This window comes from Gopherus evgoodei, chromosome 3 (genome assembly GCF_007399415.2).
Source record: "Gopherus evgoodei ecotype Sinaloan lineage chromosome 3, rGopEvg1_v1.p, whole genome shotgun sequence".
NCBI lineage: Eukaryota > Metazoa > Chordata > Testudines > Testudinidae > Gopherus > Gopherus evgoodei.
The window spans coordinates 49917736-49944392 of record NC_044324.1 but is presented as its reverse complement, the minus strand read 5'-3'; the positions used below and the strand labels follow the sequence as shown (position 1 = coordinate 49944392).

The 26657-nt window shown below is 41.2% G+C and overlaps 1 protein-coding gene across 1 annotated transcript in view; it reads right to left on the bottom strand.

Annotated features, from left to right (window-relative positions):
- Positions 1 to 5210: 5210 nt before the first annotated feature.
- MYOM2 (myomesin 2) overlaps positions 5211 to 26657 on the bottom strand; it is a 133345-nt gene continuing 111898 nt past the window's right edge. The window contains exons 32-37 of the mRNA XM_030555564.1: positions 26414 to 26519; positions 22313 to 22476; positions 21940 to 21976; positions 21817 to 21839; positions 21015 to 21070; positions 5211 to 6302 (exon numbers count right to left, since the gene is read on the bottom strand). Coding sequence (XP_030411424.1) covers positions 5940 to 6302; positions 21015 to 21070; positions 21817 to 21839; positions 21940 to 21976; positions 22313 to 22476; positions 26414 to 26519 — 749 coding nt within the window. The 3' untranslated portion in view covers positions 5211 to 5939. The remainder of the gene's footprint in view (positions 6303 to 21014; positions 21071 to 21816; positions 21840 to 21939; positions 21977 to 22312; positions 22477 to 26413; positions 26520 to 26657) is intronic.

The following is a 26657-nucleotide window of genomic DNA, read 5'->3' as shown; positions in this document are numbered from 1 at the left end:
AAGAGGATGAAGCAAGGCTGTTCTCAATGGTGATGGATGACAGAACAAGAAGCAATGGTCTCAAGTTGCAGTGGGGGAGGCCCAGGTTGGATATTAGGAAACACTATTTCACTAGGAGGGTGGAGAAGCACTGGAATGGGTTACCTAGGGAGGTGGTAGAATCTCCATTCTTAGAGATTTTTAAAGCCTGACTTGACAAATCCTTGGCTGGGATGATTTAGTTGGTGTTGGTCCTGCTTTGAGCAGGGGGTTGGACTAGATGACCTCCTGAGGTCTCTTTCAACCCTAATATTTTATGATTCTATGTTCACTGAGATAATGAATGCCTCCGGGACAACTGATGCAGAGCTGAGACCATGCCGGATTTCACTCTTTGAGAAGTTAGACATGGACATGGACAGCTGGAAAGCTTTCAATGAGCGAGACCATGCGGCACAGGATGAGATGCTTCAGATTATGAGGGAACAAGCAGACATGTTGAGGCATCTGGTTGAACTGCAGGAACAGAAGCAGGAGAGTAAAGTCCCTCTGCAGACTCTGATGGACAGCCAGCCAGCATCACCTGGCACAGAATCACTCTCCCCTAAGTGTTCCATGAGGCGTGGGCAAGAAGTCCATTATCCCTTTCACTTAACTTAACTTAGCAAGGTACAAGGAACAGAAGGCACCTATTCACAGACCTTTGATGGTCTATAATAAGGTACTATGTTACACAGCTGAAAATGTTTCTTTCATTCCAAGTTTACAACCCCTTTTCCCTAAGATTACCTTTTCTTTTGCTCTCCCTCTTTTCGAGAACTAAATGTTCTTTATTGAGTAGAAGCAGTTGGCTTGGGCAGGGGGTTGGCTTTACAGGGACAGTGATACAAGCCAGGTGAACGTTTAGGAAAGCACAATGCAGACAAGCAGCTCACATTACTGTGACTCATTACTGAAACGGCTTTTCAAAGCCTAATGGATATGCAGTGCCCCTTGCTGTGCTCTTCTTATTGCCCCGGTTTCTGGCTGCCCAAAAATGGCTGCCACGTGATCTATCTCAACTGCCCACACCAGCAGAGAATTTCCCCCCGCTTTTTTTCCCCCACAGATATTATGGAGGACACAGCAGGCAGCTATAACCATGGCAATGTTGTCCTCACTAAGGTCCAACCTTGTTAGTAGACTTCTCCAGCACCCTTTCAAGTGACCAAAGACATATTCAACCACCATTCTGCACTTGCTGGGCCTACAGTTGAACTGTTCCTTACTGCTGTCCAGGCGGCCGGTGTATGACTTCATGAGCCATGGGAGCAAGGAGTAGGCTGGGTCCCCCAGGATAACTACAGGCATCTCAACGTCGTCAATGTTAATTTTGTGATCTAGAAAGAAAGTCCCGAATTGCAGCTTTTTGAACAGACCTGAGTTCCTAAAGATGCACGTGTCATGAACCTTTCCCAACCATCCTACTCTGATGTTGGCAAAATGCCCCGTTATCCACCAGGGCTTGCAACACCATTGGAAAGTACCCCTTTTGGTTTATTACTCTTGGACAAGGTGGTCTGGTGCCAAGAGGGGATATGCATGCCATCTATCACTCCACCGCAATTAGGGAACCCCATTGGGGCAAAACCATCCACTATATCCTTCACATTTCCCAGACTCACTGCTCTTTGTAGTAGAAGTCACTGACCAGTAACTGTCTGGCATTGCAAGCTTCCAAATAGCAATCACCACTCACTTCTCCACTTTCAGAGCAGCTTTCATTTTTGTGTTGCTGAACTGCAGGCAGGGAAAAGCTCTGCACAAAGTTCCTGGAAGGGGGCCTTCCGCATCTGAAAGTTCTGCAGCCACTGCTCATCATTCCATACCTGCAAAACGATGCAGTTCCCCCTAGTCAGTGCTTGTTTCACAGGACCAGAAATGGCACTCAACAGAATGCAGCTGCTCTGTGACTGACATCAGTAACTGAATTGTTTTTTTCAGTAGCTTGCACAAGGGCTACTTGCAGGACATCACTACATTCTGCGTGGCGGACCCTATTTCGACTCTGGAAATACTGCAGGAGAAGGCACGAGGTGTTTGAGATGCTCACAGCACGAGTGCACAAATGAGCAGGCTCCATGCTTCTAGGGTTATGATTTAAGGTGCAAAAACCACTGAGGAGTTTGCCATTCATGTGAGGGTGGGAGAATAGTGCATCATGGGATGCCGACGCAATGTTCTGGTCGCATGAGGCATTGCACAAACTTCCCAAAGCACACTGTGGCAAGTTGGACTTTGGGATAGCTACCCATGATGCAGTGTTTTGTTCATCAATGTAGATGCTTCTCGTGAGGAAGCACTCCATCGAGACACTGAGCATGGTGTGGCTATGCACAATTGACATTATTAATTCAAGGGCTCGTGGTCAAATTAGATAAAGTCAACTTAATTTTGTAGTGTAGACATGCCCCCATTGTAATAAAAGTATTTCTAGGAGGTATGTCTAATTTTAATGGGATCCTGGCTTTGTAAAAATCACATGCCAGATCCTCAACTGTGTAAACTGGTATCATTTCATTGACTTTGACTGATTTGTGCCAGCCGAGGATCTGGCCCAGTAAATATACAGTTTTGTTTCACCTCATCCTACAATGTAATTTAATTAAACTAAAAGGGAAATTAAGCTTATAAAGGGTACATGCAAATGCTAACATACCTAATCATGAATTCAATTTGACTTGATTACTAAGCTACCCTATCTGCCCCTCTAATACCCATTACACCTTAAAATTCCTGTGTACAATTCAGTGCAAGTCTGCTTTGAAAAATCTCTCACTTGATTTTCGTACTAGTGGTTTTAAAATGAGATCTCTGTGTACAAAGAAAACAAGTATAACCACGTTGAAAAAGATGAAACATCTTATAAGAAATCCTTCATCTTTTGAATATAATATTTCAGTGAATGATAATTTCTGTACTTCAGCAGAAGATTAACTGTCACAATAAATTATTTCCCTCTGCCTGAAAGGAAATAACTGAAGCTTGCTTAACTAAAAGGGCCAGCTAAAAGATACAACTGAGATGAGTTTAACCTTGTCTGCTATGCCCAAGGATACCTCTGAAAAGCTGCCATAACATGCAATAATTTGATAGTCTCAGCTACGTTTAACCTGTGTACTGTAGAAGGAGATAAGAATAATATTAAATTCTTGCTGATGGTCACTTTGTATGCTGTGGAGACTGACTCTGATGTGTTCTGAAAAGATCTTAAATACTAAATTGCAATAATAATTGAAAAACTGGGTTATTTTATTTTACTAAGAGGGTCAATCTCATCCTTGTGATGTCAAATTCAAATAAAACATTTCATTTTCTTACTGTGGCAGGTATTTTAGTGATAAATCCTTGCTTCACTTTTCTCTTCTATAACCCCCCCAGATCAAATGATTTCATTTTAAATGCAGGTTTTTGTCTCTTAGGTCATCCCGGTTAATGACTAGGTATGTTGAGTCCATAAATACAGGACTGATTCACACAGAAATAGCCATTTCTGACTGTTGTCTAACATTTTTCTACATTGTTTGTATAATACATTACGTTTCACCTCTCCATTTCATAACCATAAGGATACACTGCTCCTAAAAGAGCAGTTTGTTAAATGAACAGTTATTTACTCATTCCCATAATATAAGAACTAGGGGCTACCAAATGAAATTAATAGGAAGCAGATTTTAAACAAACAAAATTAAATTCTTCTTCACACAGCAAACAGTCAACTTGTGGAACTCCTTGCCTGAGGAGGTTGTGAAGGCTAAGACTATAACAGGGTTTAAAAAAGAACTGGATAAATTCATGGAGGTAAAGTCCATTAATGGCTATTAGCCAAAATGGGTAAGGAATGGTAACCCTAGGCTCTGTTTGTCAGAGGGTGATGATGGACGGCAGGAGAGAGATCACTTGATCATTACCTGTTAGGTTCACTCCCTCTGGTGCACCTGGCATTGGCCACTGTTGGTAGACAGGATACTGGGCTTGATGGACCTTTGGTCTGACCCAGTACGGCCATTCTTATGAAATGATTAAAAAAGTATTGCATATATTTTAATATACATACTATACAAATATTTAATTCCCAGAGCTTCTATGCTTATTTTTACACAGGCTATTCAGTTGACAATGGTTTCAAGAGCAGATTTTTTCTTCAAGATCTCTATACTTCATTAATTGGTACTGGGGAAAAGTAGCCATGTTTAAAAGGGAATTTAGTTGTCAATCAGTTTTCCTTTTAAGCACAAAGTGGTCCCAATGGTACTATATCAAATCAAATCCTACTTGCCTTAGTCACACTAGTAGTCCCTCTGCTATAGTGTTCTACTACTTATATGAGGAAGAGAAGCAGGATTAGGTTTATTAGACCAGATCCTCAAAAGGTATTTAGGCATCTAACGCCTGTTGATTTCAATAGGAGCTAGGAGGTTAACTATCTTTGTGGACTTGGGCCATGATTTCTATGTCCACCCTCAGATTTCCAGTTGTGTGGAACACGCTAAAAGTTCAATCCATTCCTGCACCTGAGCACTACTTGATGTAGGAGGTGGCCCTGAGGCATCTGGTTATGGCCCTGATTCTCAGGTACCAGCTGTGACCCCAACATGACTTATGGCTGCAGCTGGCTTCGCTGAGTTCCACTACTGCCATAGGATCCTACCCAATGAAGTATCTGAATAGCATAGTTACACTGCACCATGCCCTCTCCTCTCCTCCCTCCCGGATACTTACCCTACTCCAGGGGAGGGGAGGCCACAGGTGCAGGGTCTGGATCCAGCATACTTGTGTAAGCAGGAATTACTATCCAATAGGGGAATTCTCTGCTGGGCATTTATGGACAGATTAGAGCCTGAGTGGACAATGGGGCTGTAATTGTGTAGCTAATCTGGCACCAAAACCCCAATCCTGCCAACACTCAAGTGCATACTTAATTTTGGGCACTTGAGTAGTCCCACTGAAATTGATTCAGTGGGACTCCTCGCATGCTTCAAGGTAAGTGCATGCTTAAGTGTCTGCAGAATCATGGTCTAATATTAAGCTCCTGCTCCCACAGACATCACGGAGTTTTACCATTGGTTTTAGCAGAAGCAGGATCTGACCCATAATAACCCTAGAAAGCTGCACAATTGTATATGTGTCTTGTTTTTCCAGTTTAAATTTGCATCTTGACCTATACCATAAAGAGCAAATGTAATGTTGTAAGTGCCACACAGTGACTGTGATTAACCACAATGTGTTTTCTTTATTGAAAATCCATTGTCCGCATGCTACCAGCTGTGAAATTATGCAATAAGCCATAATTAAACAATGAAAGAGTAAACCAAATTAGTTAGGTGTGATTTGGTGCAGTGAGACGCACAAGGTGACTTTTTAAGTTTTATCAGCACAAAGCAAAAAAACAAAATACAACCCTGTAACTTATGCTTTAACAAGTCCACTGTGATCATCTGTAGAACACTACCAAAGATCAGTTTGCAGCACAGAATAACACTGCTACTAAATACAGACTACAGTGGCCATCTCAGTTTGCCTTACTCAGATGAGAAGCACCTTCAAAGTCAAAAGACTCCACATGTGAGTAATGAGTAGGTGCAGCACTGAATGCATATTTAACTACAGAATGTGACTTCTGTTGTTGGGGAACTGATTCTCAGCAAGAAAATTTATATCACTGTAACTTTATAGAAACTGCCATTGATAATTAAACCCAATGGCAGGTATTGGGCCTGTTGCTATTTGTAAGACGTGCCATATTGCATTTTTTCATAAAGACATAACTGCACAAACGTACAATACTGTTGCACAGCTGTCTCTCTAATGCAAGCCTTTAAAAGCTCATCTCCTTGGACAGTGCCAGTTATCTATTTGCAGCAACGCTTCAACTACAGCTCATCTATATGGTTTTGTCTGTCAAACATGGCTTTCAAACTTTATTTCCTGCTGGATTTCTCAGCTGTGGAGGTTGTTTTTGCTTCTGGAGGTGCTGTGGCTTGTGCTGGTGGTGGTATTATCCGTGGTTTAGCAACCTGGGAAGGTTTAATGTCAGGCATCTCTTCACCATGTTTGTACACACTTACAGTGACATCCACTGTTTCCCCACCATACTTGTTCTTGACATTGATGCTATATTTGCCTGAGTCCTCTGAGGACACTCCCTTGATTGTAAAGCTGGCAACGTTTCCATGCTCCATTGAAACTAAATAATGTTCATTAAGTTCAAATTTCTTGTCATTCCAAAGCCACACCACTTCAGGATCAGGATTTCCAAATACAGAACAGGTCAGATTCAAAGTCTAAGAAAAAGAAAAGTCATTTAAGGCATCAGTCAAATTGAAGGTTTATTTGAGCATGCTGGTTGTTACCACACTTATTATACATTAGGAGCAAGAGAAAGACAAAGAAAGTGTAGGTCTTCTACTCAGCAGGGCAGCAGAGCCCAATAATGGACATCAAAAAGGCTGAGGAGTTTAATGTCTATTTTGCATCAGTTTTCACTAAAAAGGTAAATTGTGACCATATATTAAACACAATTAATATTAGCAACAAAGGGGAAACACTGCAAGCCAAAATATTTAGATACATTAGACCAGGGGTCGTCAACCTTCAGCACATGTCCCATCAGGGTAATTCACTGGCGAACCGTGAGACATTTTATTTACATTGACCATCCACAAGCATGGGCTAGATGCCTTTTCAAAGTCCCTTACAGCCCTACATTTTTATGATTCTATGGGTGTTCTGGGGAGAGGGACAGGAAGAATCCACATCATCTATATAGATCACACTGTTTAAGAGTGGGTTCACTTTGAGATTTAATTTTAGCTTCACTAATCAAACTGTGGCTAATACACATACATTTAGACTTGTGAAGACTGAAAATACAGATACATAAATTATATTTCTAACTTTCCTTGGTTGAGACACAACCTTTCCGCCATCTTACCAGTGATTGTGATTCAATAATAGCCCGAGGATTGTCTGAAGATGGTAATTTGGACTGTCATTGCAGTATTGCCTGCAGCAGTATTGCCTGCAGCAGACTCCTGACAAGCCATTCGTCTAACATGATGTTCAGACAATGATACGTTTAAAAACATCCTTTGAAATTTCTACATACGCACCATTGGAAGAGCTGAGCGAACTACTTCATCTGCAGGCCTCCCAAGAATATTACTGGAGATGTTTAAATTCACTGTGAAGGCAACTAATATTATAGACCAGGGGTAGGCAACCTATGGCACTCGTGCCGAAGGCGGTACATGAGCTGATTTTCAGTGGCACTCACACTGCTTGGGTCCTGGCCACTGGACCGGGGGGCTCTGCATTTTAATTTAATTTTAAATGAAGCTTCTTAAATATTTTAAAAACTGTATTTACTTTACATACAACAACAGTTTAGTTATATATTATAGACTTACAGAAAGAGACCTTCTAAAAACATTAAAATGTATTACTGGCACGCAAAACCTTAAATTAGAGTGAATAAATGAAGACTCGGCACAGCACTTCTGAAAGGTTATCGACCCCTGTTATAGACTCTTCAGTCATCTAGGCTCTGTCTAGTGGTTAAATAATAACACTAAATATGTTTTTATATACAGTATAGTTTACAAGTATAAGACATAGAAATTTGTCAGATATATTTCTATAATATATATGTCTGTCTATCACTATATATGTGGTGATGAGATCAGTATAATAAATAGAAGACCTATATGAGACATTGTATAGTCATGTGGTTCATTTCAAATATAATGCACCTTTGACTCTCTCTCTTTCATTCTGCCCACAAATTGCACTCCAATGAAGTTATTTTTAACATTTCAGGCCACTGAACTGCAGCATTTGAGAGAGAACATAATGTCTAAATGTCACCAGTTTGACCTCAACACCCATCAATATTGGAGATTTTTTTAATATGTCAATATTGAGAATCAGTCAGAGTGCTGATACCTAGGGTGCATGTAAATATCCAAAATAGTCACTCTTGTGTATTTGGGGCTGCTCTGGTTTATTGAACTACAGTGGTCACCTTTAAAATCATTCATATGATAACAGTGTTTGAATACATTAAGGGCTGTTATAAAAAGGATGATGATTCATGTCCTTGAAGGCAGGACAAGAAATAATCATAATCTGCAGCAAGGGAGACTAAGGTTAGATATTAAAGGAAATTTTCTAACCATAAGAATAGTTAAGTACTGGGATAGGTTACTAAGGGAGGTTGCAGTATAATATTTTGTCACTGGCTGTATGAAGAATACTGCAGCATACCTTTACTGAGTGCTGGAGACAATCTACATTCTTTTTACAATAAAGTTGTTGTGGTTGCTAGCATCCATTTTGCCTTTGTGTCTGTGTGACTAACTTGACATGGTGTCAGAAGAAAAACAATAGAAACTGCAGAATTTCATCAAAATGCCAAAGTTTCACACCCCAAAGAGCTTCGGCTTCGACAAGCCATCAGAGAGGCCTGTTTGGAAAGAGCAGTTTCCATGTTTTTGCATCACAAGTAATTGCAGGAAAATGCAAGTTATTTCCCTAGTCTATGCCATTGGCAGGGAAACTGAATATATCTTTAAGTTCTTTGCCTTTGGAGAGGAAAACCACAAGAACAGTTACACTGTGGCGCTGGCTACATTTGATGAGCAATTTATACCTCAGCATAATGTGGTTTATAACAGCATAAGCGTTTTTCTACCAGTGTGTCCAAATTCCTGGGGAATCTGTGGAATCTTTCATAAGAGACTTGCCTGACAGGGCAGAAAACTGATTCTGAACACAAAAAGGAAAAGCAGAATACTGATTGACATTTTAGATAAGGAGAGATTTAACCCTTCACAGAGCAATAGAAATGGCAAGACAATTAGAGATCATTAAAAATCAAAGCAGAGACCAGTATCTGCCAGAAAGAAACCTAGAGGAAGTGACTTGCAAACAGAATCACAACAGGACACAGAGCACAGCTGCAAAAAGCAATTGCAGGAATCCTCAAAGGCAATGTGGGGTAAGCCCCAGGTAAAACATAACACTTTTCAGATTAGATGCACAAGATGTGGGAAAGATCACAGTCCAAGAGGTGATTGTTCAGATAAAGGAGCCAAGTGCAGTAAATTGACAAAAATTGGACATTTTGCAGCTCTCTGCCTCACAAAGGCAGTATGGGAAATGACCACCGAGAATAGAGCCATTTTTTCTGGGTTTAAGCACGCGTAATGACACACAGCATGGAGGGTGAAACTGGATATTTGTGGAAAGACTGTTAATTGGAAGCTTACAGCCCAATGTGAGGTGTGTGACTATACCTGCTACAAAAAGCAACCTGGGCATATAAGCAAATTCAAATAAGTTTTTAGTTATATTCAGACAGGATGGCTTAAGTATCTAAAGAACACTATGAACATGGCACAAGACTATTTTGTTGTATGAAGACAATTAAGTGAGTCCAATGGACTAATGATTAAAGGTAATCACATTTCTCCTTTCAAAGATGGCAATTCTAAATCACATCCATAAAGGACATCAAAGGTTTACTAAATGCTGTGAATGGGCCAGTCAGTCAGTGAAGTGGCCTGAAATCAGCAAGGATGTGAAGAATAAAGTATTTTCATGCAAACGTTGCAGAACTAACAGACCAACACAACGCAACGCACCTCTAATAATACTTCTACCAGATAGACCCTGGAAGAGGCTAGCAGAAGATTTATATGAATTCAGAGGACACCACTACCAAGTTGTAATGGATTATTTTTCTAGATATATTGAAACAATATATCCGAAAGATGCAACGTGTAACAGTGTTATCAAGAAATTAAAGAGCACATTCATCCATTGTGTTATTCCAGAACAACTATTGATGGACAATGGATCAAAACTCACCACAGCTAAATTTAAGTCATTCCACACAAAATATGATTTTGAACACATCACTAGCAGCTCACATTACCCATTATCAGCAAATGGTGAGGCTGATAGGGCTGTTCAGACAGCCAAGAAAATATTGAGCCAGGAAGATCCATTCCTTGTTCTTCTGAGCTACAGATCAACATTAAACCCCAGATCAACCTCTAATGGGCAGGCAAGTCAGGACTACTGTTCTAACCCCGTAAAAAAATCCAGCCCCAAAGTGGCCAGACCTAAGAAGAGTAGCCAAATCAGATCAAAAGACAAAAAGATCTTATGAACACTTCTATAGCCTATATCATTCAGATAATTGCCTGATCTGGAACTTGGTAACCATATTTGTGTCAAAACTGGATGGAAGTAAAGGATGGAGAACTCCCTGCTGTTGTAAAAAAAAAAAAGACTGCCTCACTCTGATTATACTCTATTGAGACAGACGGCAGAGAGTTCAACAGGAACCATCAACATCTTCCGTTTTTTCCAGAGAATGAACAATCAACTGAACAAACTCTACAAACTGCAGGTGAAGAACCAGAAGAAGATTCACCTACTCCAAACCTGCCTGAGAGAGCCCTTGCAAATAAAAAGACAGTCTAGTCACTAAGTTGTTATCAGTTCTGGCAATAGAGTTGAAAAAACAGTATGATTTAGGGATGATTAACAGATGAACATGTGTTGAGATGTAAAAAACAATTGTATAGTTTTAAAAGTTGTTAAAATGCAGAAAAGGAAAGAGGTGATGGAAAGTTTTAACTGCATTAGTTTAGTCACTAGGTGGTGGTATGTGAAGAATACTGCAGCACAACTTTATCAAGAGCTCGAGACAGTATACGCTCTTTTTACAATAAAGCTGTTAGCATCCATCATGCCTCAGGTTAGTCACACAGAAATAGACACCTGCTGTTGGAGGTTTTTAAAAACAAGTTGTACAAACACCTGTCAGGGGTGGGCGAGGTTTACTTGGTCCTGCCTCAGCACAGAGGGTTATACTAAATGACTTCTCAAGGCCCCCTTCCAGCCCTACATTTCTATAATTCCCTATTGTCTCTTTATAAGTGTCAACTTGTATGTACATATTTATGTGAATACATCCTCATATTAGGATCATGTTCCACCCTTTTGTTGTAACTGCTTTTTATAACTTGATTGCACTTTCACTTTGTACATTTTTGGTTTCTTATAAAAATTGTTAATAAAACTCTGCGAATTTAAAGTTTTACTTCTCCATGATCCATTCCATTTCGCTCTGATTTCAGACAGCAGAAATGACTTCTTCACCGATTCAGGGTTTAATCTTCTAGCTTCCTCATAGCATCAGGCATCCCACAGAAGCCTTTTGTTTCTTTAAACTCATCATATAACATAGCCTTAATTTAGAGCCAGACTTTTCAAGGCATGATTTTGTGCAAGCAAACTGCAACTTGCATGTGTGCACATTGGAAATTGAACATGTACATATTAGGGTACAGCTGCACTAAGTTGTTTCATTACTGAAATGTTGACCTTAAGATGTTTATTTTGATTTATAATACCCTAAATGGACTGGGACCTACCGATTGAGTGTCTTGCATTGGATCGTACAGAGGGTAGTTACTCCTCCTACTGCCATGGCTACACTCTAATTTTAGCAAGCTAATACAGGCATGTCTCCTTGAGCTGGGAATTACACCCCCAACTCAATGAGTAGACTTACCATGTGACTGTTTGCCTGAATTGTGCTTGACACACACAAAACACATTTCTCTCGGAGCTGAGCCAGGAGCCCAATGGATAGGCCCCAGATAGCTACAGATGGCTTGGACTACCCTGACTTGTGAGCTAAGCCCAAATAGGGACAGTGTTTCTTTAGAGAAAGAGCTGGCTGCAGGGAATCAGATTACAGCAACTGGAGGGGAAGCAGCCCAGGAGTTACTCTTTCTGCAGAAAAGATGATGCCATTTTGTCTCTCATAGCCAAAGGACTTGACAGACCATATTTTCTACAGGGCCTTGCTGGGGCTCAGCTCTGGCCCCTCTTCACTCAGTGGCAGAAAATGTGACCTTGCACATATGGTGCATGCAAGGTCACGTTGTGTGGAGGATGCTATTTTGAGCCCTGTAACCTCGTTCTTTACAAATTATGCGCTGGCGCTCGAGACCAATCTAGACCCCCCAGTTTCATGATGGCGAGACTGAAACCCAATATTCCCCTGTTTCTGTGAGAACTGACTGCTAGATAAACCTGGCAGGCCTCTTCTGCATCCAGAGCTGAAGGATGGACAGGGCTGGAGACCATCAGAGATCCACTCCATTCAGAGGAGAGAGCTATTGACTTCCCACCATGGACAACAGCCCTTCTCATCAAGTTTCTATTACACCAAGCAGGTAAGGCCTGTTGGGAAACTTGGGGGCAGTTCTGTTTTTCATACAGACAGACACAAAATCATATAAGAGGTTACTCACCCTGTATAGGCAGCAAAGAGTTCTGTGGCACCTTATAGACTAACAAATGTATTGGAGCATGAGCTTTCATGGGTGAATACCCACTTTGTCACATGCATCCGACAAAGTGGGTATTCATCCACGAAAGCTCATGCTCCAATATGTCAGTTAGTCTGTAAGGTGTCACAGAAATCTTTGCTACTTTTACAGATCCAAACTAACACGGCTACCCCTCTGATACTTGTCACCCTGTATAGTAACTACAGTTCGAGATATGTGTCCTTATGGATGCTTCACTTCAGGTGCACATTTGCCTCTCAAGCCCTTGATGGGAGATTTTTCTGCTAGCAGTGCCCATTGGCCCATGCCTGCAGCCTGCACCTCCTCATGCCTGACACTGAGACTATATAGGGATGCACAGGTGAACCGCCTTCAGTTCCTTCTCCACTTGAACATCTCCACAGAGAACAGTCAGAAACAGGGGGAAAGGAAGGGTGGGTGATGGAGCACCCTTAGGGACACACATCTCAATGAACTGCAGTTACTGAATGAGGTAAGTAACCTCTTCTTCTTTGAGTAGTGTCACTATGGGTGCTCCACTTTAAGCAACATGAGTAGTTTCCCCAGAGGGAGCAGGGAGCTTCGGAACTAAGTCCAGAACTGAAGATAGAACTGCAGTACCTAATGCTGAATAGGATCTGATGGAATGGATAAAAGCATAGTGCTTTGAAATTGAATGTATTGAAGCCCACATAGTGGCCTACATATCTCAGACACAGGTACATTCTTAAGCAGTACTGTGGATGCTGCATGGACTTAATGGTATGTGCTATCACCTTTTCAGGAGGATGAACCCTTGTGTCTTATAACAAGTGGCAGTACATCCAGCTATCCATCTCAATAGTCTCTGAGCAGAAATCGTGGATCCATGAAGGAGATGAACAGCATGGATGACCTTCAAAATTGCTTGGTACTATCCAAGAAGAAGGCCAGTGCTGCCCTTCTAATATCCAGGGTATGAAAACAAGACTCCCGAAGAGAGTTATGCGGCTTCAGGAGAAACACTGGTATATGAATAGATGGGTTAAGGTGGAACTCCAAGAGAAACTTAGGTAAAAATTTAGGATGTGGGTGTAAAGAAACCGTATCCTTGAAGACTACCATCAATGGGGGAGTCTGCCATCAAGGCACCAATCTTCCCAACTCTATGTAATAAATGATGGCTACTAGAAAGGCCGTCTTCATAGATAAAGGGAGTAAAGAACAGATTGCCATAGGTCCAAATGGATGTTTAATAAAGGTAATTGAGACTTGGTTGATGTCCCAAGTCAGAGTGGGGTCTCTAGGCTGGAGGTAATGATTTCCTAAACCCTTATTAAATTTAGATGATACGGGATGAGCAAATATGGAAAAAAAACTCTTCTATAGTCAGATGAAAGGCTGATATTGCAGCCAAATGGACCTTGGCTGCGCTAATTGATAACCCTGCTATCTTCAGATCCAGGAGATAATCCAGGATGGCTGAAAGAGACACAGATCCAAGTGGGAAGTAGCAATGACAGCACCAATGAGAGATTCTCTTCCATTTCTTCAGATAGGCAGTACAGGTTGACTTCTTCATACCATTCAGTAACACCTGTTGCACTTTGTCAGAGCAGGAGGATTCTAGCCCATGAATCATCAAAGAACCATGCCTGCAGGCAGAGAACCCCTAGTCTGGGGTGAAACATGAGTCCCACATCCTGAGAACAGAGACAAGGAATGATCAGTATCTTGAGCTCTGGATGGAGGCATAAATGAGGTAGGTAAGGCTAGCAAGTTTGTCTCGGCGGGGTGGTACTATAAGGATTACCCTGGTTTTGTCCCATATTATTTTGTTCATCACACTTAGTCTTCACTACCACACTAAGTCAGCGCCACTGCCATCAACACAGCAGTGCCGATTTAGCAGATCTGGTGAAGAAGCACTAAGTTGATGGGAGAGCGCTCTCCCATCGACTTCAGAACTCCATCTCAATGAGAGGCAGAAGCTATGTTGACAGGAGATTATCTCCCATAGACACTTTGAATCACTGTAAGTTACGTAACTTAAATTACGTAATTTAGGTAACTTTACTAGCATCACTTAGATCAACTTAAAGCATTAGTGTAGACAAGACCTCGGTATCAGCAGAGTTGGAGGAAATGCACAGAGCAGAGCCTTCTTCCAGGAAAGAAGAAAGGCATCCCTCAAAGAGTGGAGGTCCAGACCCTTCTTGAGCAGAAGAAATGGCACTTCTTGTTTCTGAAGATGGAATATGCTGTGGAGGACTTGAGGGTCTAGCACTCATTCATAGTCCAAAAAGAAGTCACTGTTCTGAACACCTGGCAGGTAGACCAAAATTTGGATCTGATGAGCTACGCACCGGGTTCCATAGCTTCATGGCTTTGGTGCATAGAGGGGACACTTGCTCCTCCCTGCTTGTTGCTTTAAAACATGCAGGACACATTGTCCATCACAGCCCTGATTTATTTGCCCTGATGAGAGAGGAAATGGAGGCAGGCCTTCCTGACAGCCCAGAGCTCCAACATAAGAACATAAGAATGCCCATACTGAGTCATATCAATGGGCCATCTAGCCCAGAATCCTGTCTTCCAACAGTGGCCAATGCCAGGTACTTCAGAAGGAATGAATAAATGAACAGAGCACATAATCATCAAGTGATCCCCTCCTCAGATGTAAGCTGTTCCATACTCCTAATCATTTTTTGTTGCTCTTTTCTGAATCTTTTCCAATATATATCCTTTTTGAGATGCGGCGACCACATCTGCATGCACTATTCAAGATGCGGGCATACTATGGATTTATAGAGAGGCAATATGATATTTTCTGTCTTATTATCTAGCCCTTTTCTAATGATTCCCAACATTCTGTTAGCTATTTTGGCTATCGCTGTTTTCAGAGAACTATCCAGAATGATGCCAAAATCTCTTTCTTCAGTTGAACAGATAATTTATCATTTTATATGTTTAGTTGGGATTATGTTTTCCATTATACATTACAACATTGAATTGCCATTTTGTTGCCCAGTCACCCAGTTTTGTGAGACCCCTTTGTAACTCTGCAGCCTGCTTTGGACTTAACTATCTTGTGGATGACACAAAACTGGGAGGTATTGCTAACACAGAGAAGGACCGGGATATCATACAGGAAGACCTGGATGACGTTGTAAACTGGAGTAATAGTAACAGGATGAAATTTAATAGTGAAAAGTGCAAGGTCAAGCTGTCATAAACAGATAGTTAAGGGTTAATGTCTCTTTTACCTATAAAGGGTTAACAAACAGTGAACCTGGAACACCTGACAAGAGGACCAATCAGGAGACAAGATACTTTCAAATCTAGGTGGAGGGAAGCTTTTGTTTTGGGCTGTTTCACGGGGTCTTTTGTTCTCTCTTGGGATTAAGAGAAGCCAGACATGTAACTGATTCCTCCCATCTTCTGAAACAGCCTATTCTGTTCAATTTAGTAAGTACCAGTTAGAAAGGCGGTTTAGTCTTTTGGATTGTTTTCTTTATTTGCAAACGTGTATTTTGCTGGAACTTGTATTTGTACTGGGGGGAGTATTCTCTCTGGTGTCTATAAGCTGAAAGACCCTGTAACATTTTCCATCTTGATTTTACAGAGATAATTTTTACTTTTTTCTTTCTTTAATTAAAAGCTTTTCTTTTAAGAACCTGACTGATCTTATGGTTATCTTGTGTAAGACCCAAGGGGAGGAGGTCTGTACTCACCAGGGAATTGGTGGGAGAAAGGAGAGAAGGAGGGAGGAAAAACCTGATTTCTCTCTGTATTAGTATCATTATCTCTCTCTCAGGGAGAGTCTGTGAGGGGGAGAGAAGGGAGAGGAAAAGCCTGATTCCTCTATGTTTTAAGATTCAAGGAGTTTGAATCACAGTGATCTTCCAGGGTAACCCAGGATCCTGGGAGAGGCAACGGTGGGGGAAAGGGATTACTTTCCTTGTGTTAAGATCCAAAGGGTGGGTTGGGTCTTGGGGTCCCCAGGGAAGGATTTGGGGAGTCAGAAAGTGTCCCAAAACTATAATTTTGTGTGGTGGCAGCCCTATCAGATCTGAGCTAGTAATTAAGTTTAGATGAATTCATGCTGGTACCCCATCTTTTGGACACTAAGGTTCAGAGTGGGGGTTCATACCATGACATGGTGGCAGCAGCGTGTAGGAAAGATAGAATCCAAAAGCCAGGATTATTTTTTTTTTCTTTTCTCTCTGCTAGATGACATTGTAAACTGGAGTAATAGTAATAGGATGAAATTTAATAGTGAAAAGTGCAAGGTTATGCATTTAGGGATTAATAACAAGAATTTTAGTTATAAATTGGGGACACATCAGTTGGAAGTAACAGAGGAGGAGAAGGACCTCAGAGTATTGGTTGATTACAGGATGACTATGAGCCACCAATGTGATATGGCCATTAAAAAAGCTAATGCGGTTTTAGGATGCATCAGGCGAGGTATTTCCAGCAAAGATAAGGAGGTGTTAGTACCGTTATACAAGGCACTGGTGAGACCTCATCTGGAATACTGTGTGCAGTTCTGGTCTCCCATGTTTAAGAAGGATGAATTCAAACTGGAACAGGTACAGAGAAGGGCTACTGGGATGACCCGAGGAATAGAAAACCTATTTTATGAAAGGAGACTCAAAGAGCTTGGCTTGTTTAGCCTAACCAAAAGAAGGTTGAGGGGGGATATGATTGCTCTTTATAAATATATCAGAGGGATAAATATTAGGGAGGGAGAGGAATTATTTAAGCTTAGTACCAATGTGGACACAAGAACAAATGGATATAAACTGGACACTAGGAAGTTTAGACTTGAAATTAGATGAAGGTTTCTAACCATTAGAGGAGTGGAGTTCTGGAACAGCCTTCCAAGGGGAGTAGTGGGGGCAAAAGACATATCTGGCTTTAAGACTAAGCTTGATAAGTTTATGGAGGGGATGGTATGATGGGATAGCCTAATTTTGGCAATTAATTTGGAAATTGATCTTTGATTATCAGCAGGTAAATATGCCTAGTGGTCTGTGATGGGATGTTAGATGGGGTGGGATCTGAGTTACTACAGAGAATTCTTTCTTGGGTGCTGGCTGGTGAGTTTTGCCCACATGCTCAGGGTTTAACTGATCACTATATTTGGGGTCAGGAAGGAATTTTCCTTCATGGCAGATTGGCAGAGGCTCTGGAGGGTTTTCGCCTTCCTCTGCAGCATGGGGCATGGGTCACTTGCTAGAGGATTCTCTGCAACTTGAGGTTTTCAAACCATAATCTGAGGACTTCAATAACTCAGACATAGGTTAGGGGTTTGTTACAGGAGTGGGGTGAGATTCTGTGGCTTGCATTGTGCAGGAGGTCAGACTAGATGATCATAATGGTCCCTTCTGACCTTAAAGTCTATGAGTAGTTTTGTAACATCTGCAGATTTTGCCATCTCACTGTTTACCCCTTTTTCCAGATCATTTCTGAATATGTTGAACAGTACTGGTCCAGTACAGACCCCTGTGAAAGCCCATGATTTACCTCTCTCCATTCTGAAAACTGACCATTTATTCCTACCCTTTGTTTTCTATCTTTTAACCAGTTACAGATCCATGAAAGGACCTTCCTGCTTATCCCAGGACTGCTTGCTTTGCTTAAGAGCCTTTGGAGAGGGACATTGTCAAAGGCTTTTTGAAAATCTAAGTACATTATATCCACTGGATCACCCTTGCCCACATGCTTCAAAGAATAATAGCATATTGGTGAAGTATGATTTCTCTTTACAAAAACCATGTTGACTCTTCTCCAACAAATTGTATTCATTTATGTGTCTGATAATTCTATTCTTTACTATAGTTTCAACCAGTTTGCCAGGTCCTGAAGTTAGACTTACTACCCTGCAATTGGTGGGATCACCTCTGGAGCCTTTTTTAAAAATTGGTGTCACATTAGCTATTCTCCAGTCATCTGCTACAGAAGCTGATTTAAATGGTAGGTTACATACTGTATTTTCCACTCTATGCATCCGAGGAAGCAGGTTTGAGCCCATGAAAGCTTATGGCCAAATAAATTTGTTAGTCTCTAAGGTGCCACAAGGACTCCTCGTTGTTTTTGCTGATACAGACTAACATGGCTACCACTCTGAAACATATCACAGTTAGTATTTCTGCAATTTCACATTTAAGTTCCTTCAGAACTCTTGGATGAATACCATGTGGTCCTGATGAGTTCTTACAGTTTAGTTTATCAATTTATTCCAAAACCTCCTCTAATGACACCACAGATTTGTCACCTAAAAATAATGGCTCAGGTTTGGGAATCTCCCTCACATCTTCAGCCATAAAGACCGATGCAAAGAATTCATTTAATTATGTTCTTATGAAATTATCCCGACCTATAGTGCATCATAGATATTTCCTGTGCAAAAGGTGTATGTTGGAAGAAGGCATCTTGTAGGCTGAGGACCAAAAACCAATGCCCCTTTTTCAGTGAAGAAATTATAGGTGCCAGAGTCACCATCCTGAACTTTTGAGACTTTACGAATTTGTTTAGAAGTCTTAAAAATCTAAGATTCGTCTTCGCACTCCGTTCTTCTTTGGTGCAAGGAAATACTTCTAGTAAAACCCTTTGTCCATGTGAGGGGAAGGGACCAGTTCTACTGCTTCTATCCTGAGGAGAGAGTTCACCTCCTGTCTTCATACAAGCTTGTGAGAAGGGTCCCTGAAGGAGGACAGGGAAGGGGAGTGGAAGGGTAGGAGTGATGTAAAATAGATGGTATAGCCCAATGTTATAACCACTATGACCCACTTGTCTGTAGTAATCAACCTCCAGGCATGTTGGAAATAAGAAAGGTGGTCTCCATATGGAGGGTGGTGGGCAAATGGGTGCAGCTGTAAAACCAAAGATGTGGGAGGATTCAAACCCTAGACCAGCCCATCAAAATTTATACTTAGAAGATGGTCGGGTGGTTGTGGAGGGTGGGTGAGCAGCCCTATTTCTCTGAAACATGTCTTCTCCTAGGGGCTCGGTGGATCTACGGAATCCAGAGGATTTAGCAGGACATAATCTCTAGGCAATTTGTGATCTACTAACCTCTCTCTTATTTGTAGGTGTATATATGTCCAGCGAATGTAAAGTGGCTCAGAAATCCTTCAGTGTATGCAAGACCTCCTCTGTGGTCTCTGAGAAAAGCCAATGGCCATTAAAGGGGAGGTCCTCTTCTTTTCTGAGAAACCCCAAGAGCTGGAGCCATGATGCCCTGTGCATAACTACTGCCATGGAGATGGATGTGAAGGCAGTGTTTGCAGCATCCAAGGATGCTTGAAGAGCAGTCTTGGACAATGGCCCTCTGAAATTATGGACTGGAATTGCTACCCATGTTCCTGTGGCAGGTGCTCAATAAAGTCTGTCAAATCTATTATAGTTTGTAAGTTGCTGTAAGATCTCTAGGGTAGACATAGTTTTTAGCCTTACTAACTACAACTCTTTCTAACTATACTAATATTACCTTAAGAAGAATATGAAATAGCTGAGGCGTGCTCAAGGTGGGCAAGTTAGAGCTCCATCTCAGCTCAAGCAATAGAGAAGGAACTAAGGGTGGTTTGTCCACGCATTCCTATACCGCCTTTGTCTGCCACAGGGCACATGCCTGGACCAAATGGGCACTGCTAGCAGAAAAATCTCTGATCCGGGGCTTGAGAGGTGCATGCGCACCTGAAGTGGAGCACCCATAGGAACACTACACAAAGAAGAAGAAGAATACCACCTGTTGGTCACTGATTTCCTCTGTAGTGGATACTAGTTAATAGCAACCCGATATTAACAACGTTCAGTTAATAGCAATATTTTGCCAGGAACTGATCCCATCCCATTGATTTTAATGCTAATGGAATAGAGATGTTGGCAACAGACATGCTGCTTATTAACAAATATGCCAGGGCAGGGCTCAGCCCAGAGAGTGCAGGGAGAGGTTCCATGCTGCACCAGTGCCTTCAGTCCCTGTGGAAAGCCTGAGCAGCCTCTCTCTTTACTACTGCCCAGCCTACTGCTGACCATCCTACCCCACAGCACCAGGACTCCAGAAGAAAGTGGGGCTGCAGCACGGAGAGCTGCAGGCTCATGGACTTCACTCTACTTCTCCCTGTTGTTTCAATGCTATACCATGTCCCGACCTCAAGGGCCCAGGCTGTACACATTGTAAGGGTTATCGGTTGTCTGCTACTTTATGAACCCAGCCACAAGTGCTCAGGATCTTGGGCCCACTTGACTATAAGTAGGGGTCACCAAGCCGCTGATAAAAAGGAAAAAGGGACTTTGCGACCCTTGCAGATCTGGGGGGGAGGGGGAGAGGGGCTGTTCACATAGAACAGTAAATATCCAAATAAATAATAAAATAAATAATTAAAATTAAATAATGGGTGAAGATTTTCAAAGCTGACAGGGGCATTTACCACAAAACTCCCACTGAAGTTAGTGGGAACTTTGTCATTAAATCCCCTGGTCAGCTTTGATAATCCTAATCATAATAATTAATACATTCTCCATCCAAAAGGCTACACTGCGTGGTTCTTTACTTCTCTGAACCACTGCCTCATCCCCACTAACACAGAAATCCCAACATATGAACATGACAATGACAAAAGTCATCCTTACCTTGCCTTCCATTATAGTCACCACATCGGGCAAACCTCCTATCACTTTACCACGATCTAGTAATTAAATAATAATCATAATATAACAAACCATCACAAAGTCTGAAAGAATTTATTACTCACTAAATATGTTAATCTTTACAAATCCTGATGTAGTATTAGCAATAAATTGGTGACTTCAGACCAAAAGGAAATTCTTGGGCAGTTTCAAGCATCTAGGAGGCAGTATCTTAAAAATAGGATTTGTATTAAATGAAATATGAAAATAATACAATCCATACAGTATTCCTGATGCTATTTATTTTAATATTAACTATTTTATGCTTCCCTCAAATTTTTAATGTACAATGTGCCACAGATTTTTGTACCAAACATACAATTGCCTCGAAGACGTTGTTAGAGAGACTCTGACAGTATAAGCTTTTGGAACACAACAAAGCAAGAACAATTTAGGTTTTTAGCATCCAGGTGGTAGTTATCATTACGTTTCAAAGTCATCATCCCAGTGTGATGAAGGAAGTTCACAACTTTTAAATTTATTGTTTCAGGCTCTCTAAGAAAGCATAGCAGTGGTTACCCACCCAGGTCTCATTTGGCAAGTTTCCTTTGCAACTAAAGAGGATTAGACACAATTTTTGAAAAATGACAGCAAATTCTGTGGCCAAATTCTGCAACAATGTGTTGGTTCTGCTGTCATGGAACTATGAAAAACATGGGAACTTGGAATTAGGTTTGCCAAATTAAAAAAAAAAGTCACAAGATTAGAAGTAGATTGTCTCTTAAAATATGTAAAATATACTTACTCTTCTCCGCAAAAGCCGCTGCCCTATAGTCGGGGAAGGTGTAAAAGAAAAGAAATAAATTAATATTGTACTGTATAATTAAGGCACTAACTACAGGATCTAAATAAAAAATGTATGGCTTACTTGAGTCGCTGGAATTCCGCATATGCATCATCAAAAGCTGTAATGAAATATTTCAGTGCATTATATAAAAAGTAACATAGTTCTTATCTACAAGTAAACATAAATGTTGTCACTCATTGATATGTTAATGTTCTTTTAAAATGTCTCATAAAATTACATAGTGCCAACATATCAAATGAAAACTGAACACATGGGGTCAAAATCAGTCCTGGCGGAAATGGTCTCAATGCTAAAGTATCCAGAAAAGTTGGGTCCACTTATAGCATGGCTGATTTTGGCTGATAGTTTTCCATTTTTATAGTTATTCTTCCGTTTAATCTAGTTCATGAAAATGCGTCATACCTCAGAACTATAATATATTCCAGTATTCTACCTTGTCCAGATAGATCAATCATGCGCTTATGGGATTCTTTGCCATCAAAAATTTCAAAGGTGTATTTCCCTTTGTCCTTTTCAGTGGGCTCACATATCTGCAGCCAGGCAACCTCTTCACTACCTCCAATCTTCATCTTTTCACCAGAAGAAACCTTAGACTCCCTCAAAAAATGAACAAAAATATGTTTAAAAATGCTTTGATGCACATTCTTCATAAAATATTTGGCTATTACATTTTTAAAGGATAACATAATGCGCTTAAAATTACAAATAAACTACAACTACTGAGAACAACTTCACAGTGAATTCTTTTTTCTTCCCAATATGGATATGAAACATTTCTGAACCATTAAAGTTAAAATATCAATCTTTGGATTGTAATCTAACTCTCTCTCTTTGTATATATAGTGTGAGTTTGTGGGTGCATGTCACACAAACACACAGTATATATAATTATATATGTTGTTTATAGAGAGAGACAGGCAGTTTTTCATAGACAAAGACAGTTATATACATATGTGTATATAAATACACATACATTATATATAACTTTTGTAAGGCTTTTTGCACATCATAACAAACATGTAAACTAGTATGCAGTATATCACAATGCTAAACTAGTTTGATGGGGAAACATATTAGCAAATGATACTCCTTTCCCAAGAATCTTTTTCTTTCACCTATATTAACTTATTTGAAATAATTTAATAATAAAAGTAGTATGAACTTCGGCATGACATTTTAGATTTTCTTTTTGCAATAAGATGAATCTCTTGACACTTAGGGCCCAAATTTGAATTCCTAATACCAGCAAAACTACCATTGATTTCATTGGGAATGATTGCAGGGCTGGGTCCAGGCTAGGGTTGCTAATTGTCTAACCACACAAACCCAAACACCCTTGCCCCGCTCCCTATCCCGTCCCTTCTCAGAGGCCCCCCCCGTTCCGCCCCTTCTCAGAGAACCCCCCCTTCACTTCATCCCCCCTATTTCTATCGCTTGCTCTCCCCCTCACTCACTCACTTTCACCAGTTGGGGCAAAGAGTTGGGGTGCGGGCTCTGGGCTGGTGGTGAGAGGTTCAGAGTGTGAGGAGGCTCTGGGCTGAGCCTGGGGCAGTGGGTGGGGATGCAGGAAGGGGTGTGAACTCTGGGAGGGGGTTCAGAGCTGGGGAAGGGGACTGGGGTGCAGGAGGGGTGAAAGTGTGGATGCTGGGAGGGAGTTTGGGTGCAGGAGATGGCCCTAGGCTGGGGCAGGGTGTTCGGGTGTGGGAGAGGGGTTAGGGTGCTGGCTCTTGGAGGGGGCTCAGGTCTGGGGCAGGGGGTTGGTTGGAGTGCCAAAGGGTGTGTGGGGGTGCAGGCTCTGACTGGGTGACGCTTACCTCAGGCAGCTCCTGGTCGGCAGCGCGGTGAGGCTAAGGCAGGCTCCCTGCCTGCCCTGGCCCCATGCCTTTCCCAGAAGCGGCCAACACATCCCTGCAGCCCCTGGTGAGGGCAGGGGGCCCCACGTGCTGCCCTTGCCTGCAGGCACCATCCCAGAAGCTCCCTAGGCAATGGGAGCTGCAGAGTCGGTGCTCGGGGTGGGGGCAGCTCGCAGATCCCCCTTCACCTCCCTCCCCGCGATCCTGCCTTAGCCCATTGCATTGCCAGACTTTTAATGGCCTAAAATCTCCTAAATTGGCTTCAGTAGCCTTTGGGAGATAGAACTCGATTCCAGGAGACTTCCGGTGAAACTGGAAGAGCTGATAACCCTAGTCCAGGCCCATTTTGATTTCCACATGGATGAGCAATATCTGTTGGGTTCCATCTATCTTCCTCTCCTTTTATGACCAGATGGCCCCCAGCTACAGGTATCCATAACTCATACACCCTGTGGTGTCTTTGTGCCTTTGGCCCCTCAGGTTCAGGCATCTCTTTTCCACACTTAGTTGTAAAGCTCCATGGCTTTTGGTGATCGCTGTTTGTGGATCAAGAAGCAAAAGGAAGTGTACATTTCTAAAGCAAAGACTGGACAGAGTGCTTAGGGAATCCAACCTATGCTTTGGTACACTGCCATCAGAGATGTGATGGGACTCTGGGTGATTAAAGATAAAACTCTGTCATGGAGTCAGATTTCTATTTATTTCTATTTATCTGTTTCTAGAGGTGTCTGGAGCTCAGATGAGTATATGTTCAGAGAGGTTCCTGGATGTGCAGTCTTGTGTATCATCAAAAGCAATCACTGGTGGCACTGAGCCTGTGCGAGTCTATTTTTTCTTTGCTATAGTTAAGGTTGCAATATGACTTTCATTTTAACCTCCTCAGAAAAAAATCCTCTCTTTTGGGGCTGAATCTCTCCATGCTATCATCCCAAAGCTGAAGGGTTTGGGGGAAAGGACAAAGACTTTTTTCAGTTATCAGTGCATTTTTTTAAAAAGTAAATATTTTCCACTCAAAAAATAGCAAAGTAAAAAAAAATTGTGCGAAGTATTTAAAAAATAGCTGAACTTCATATATGTCTTGCAAAAACATTCAGTTATACTTTCCTATTGCAACCAGGTAGTTATACTGCCAACCAACAGGGAAAGGCAGAGAAGTATATACTAGGAAACTAAACTATGTATCAGAGGGCATATTGTGCCATTCCTTTTAAGCAAACTTCCCAATTACAGTAAATCAATAAGGAGTTCTTTAAAAATACTGATGTAATTATATTGCTCCAGACTATTTCCTAAACTTTCTCTTGTCTCCCATTAGCCAAACTTAATTTAACATGGTCTGTACTTCCTTCCTTCTTCTCAATCATATTTTCCCTGGATTAATTTTTAAATTGATAAAGTCAGGATTGAATTTCTCTTTGATTGAATAAATAATTTGTCCAAACAGGATGATTTGGCCTCACACCTACAAAGAGCTACCTTGATGAGAAAAGGAATTTTTTCAGCGCTCTTAGCTTTTAAGAAGAGAACTAGTTTTAGCTCTCTAGCCCAGATAGATATCTGCTAGAAACTATGTTATGCTCCCCACTGAGCAATGAGTGGATGATTGCATGCTGGCTTTAGGATTTCTATGCACTGTGGTGGATGATTCAGTGCTGTCTGGAAATCTGCATGCTATGCTATGTGCTGCGCTGATGAAAAACAAAGATTGTCTACCTTCCTTTTAAGAATGGGTAGCTAGAATTTAATTTAAAATAGAAAGTCAGGTCTTTTTAGTCTTTGATTTAACTCTAAATAATTCTGGTTTATAATAATTCTGTTCATAGCAGGATTGTAATTTCCTTTCTGTCTTAGCTATAGTTACTTTTTTATTTTAAAAGACAAAATTGTGCGTAAAGCATATTATGCAGTTGGGCACATTTTTAGCAACTGTGTATACATAAGTCTGTTGATGCCTCCACTTTACCAGTGTTCTGTTATATAGAATTCTGCCCATATGCACTGGATAAGGGTTTGGTGTAAACTGCCTTAAATCTCAAGCCACTCATGAGCCAAGGTGAATAGGCAAATAGTTTTTCTGCTTTTTAAGTCATATTAACAACACATTTGTTCAAAGGGTGAAACTTATTTGATAGGAAGCTCACCTTATGAATAGTCTTCACGGATGCTCTCCTTGTGCTCCTTGAACCCAATTCAGTACTGTTCCTCCCATTGTATGTCTGTGTTTCTTCATGGAAATCAATGGCTTTACATGAGCATAAAACTGGGGTAAAGTGTTGCTGACTCAGGCCCTTTCTATCCAGTTCAAGCTACTTCATTTCCTATACTCTCTCTAGTGGATATCAAGGAATTACTATGTTTAAAAACATTATCCTGCAAACTCTCCTTTCCTGTGGATGGCACAATTGCTAGAACTTTGGTGATCTTCTGTTCCTTGCTCTGCTACAGACTTCCTTTATGACCTTGGGCAAGCCACTTGATAGCTCTGTACCTTCGTTCCCCCTCTGTAAAATGGGAATGATAATACTTCCTTGTCTTACAGAAGCATTGGGACAATCAATTGTGTGGGAGATGCTATCTGAATGTCATAAAAAAAGATAATAAATAAAAATAAATCCTGCAGACCTTAACATCTATTTAAATCTCCCACTGAATTCAGTGTCTGGCCAGCCACTCTCACTTACTTCTGATACCAGTTAGCTTTCATTTCATCTGCATAGTACTTCAGGAAACACTGAAGTCTTATTCCTTCTGGAGTGCAGTGGACTTTCAGTGGAGAAGCAGATTTACCTGCATAAAATAAAACATATTCCTATTAAAGAACACAGTGTATTGTGATGCAAAAAGACAAATAGGGCTTTCACAATACTTGCCCTCTCAACACATGGGTTCACCTACAAAAACTACAGTTATAATTAGGAAATAGTT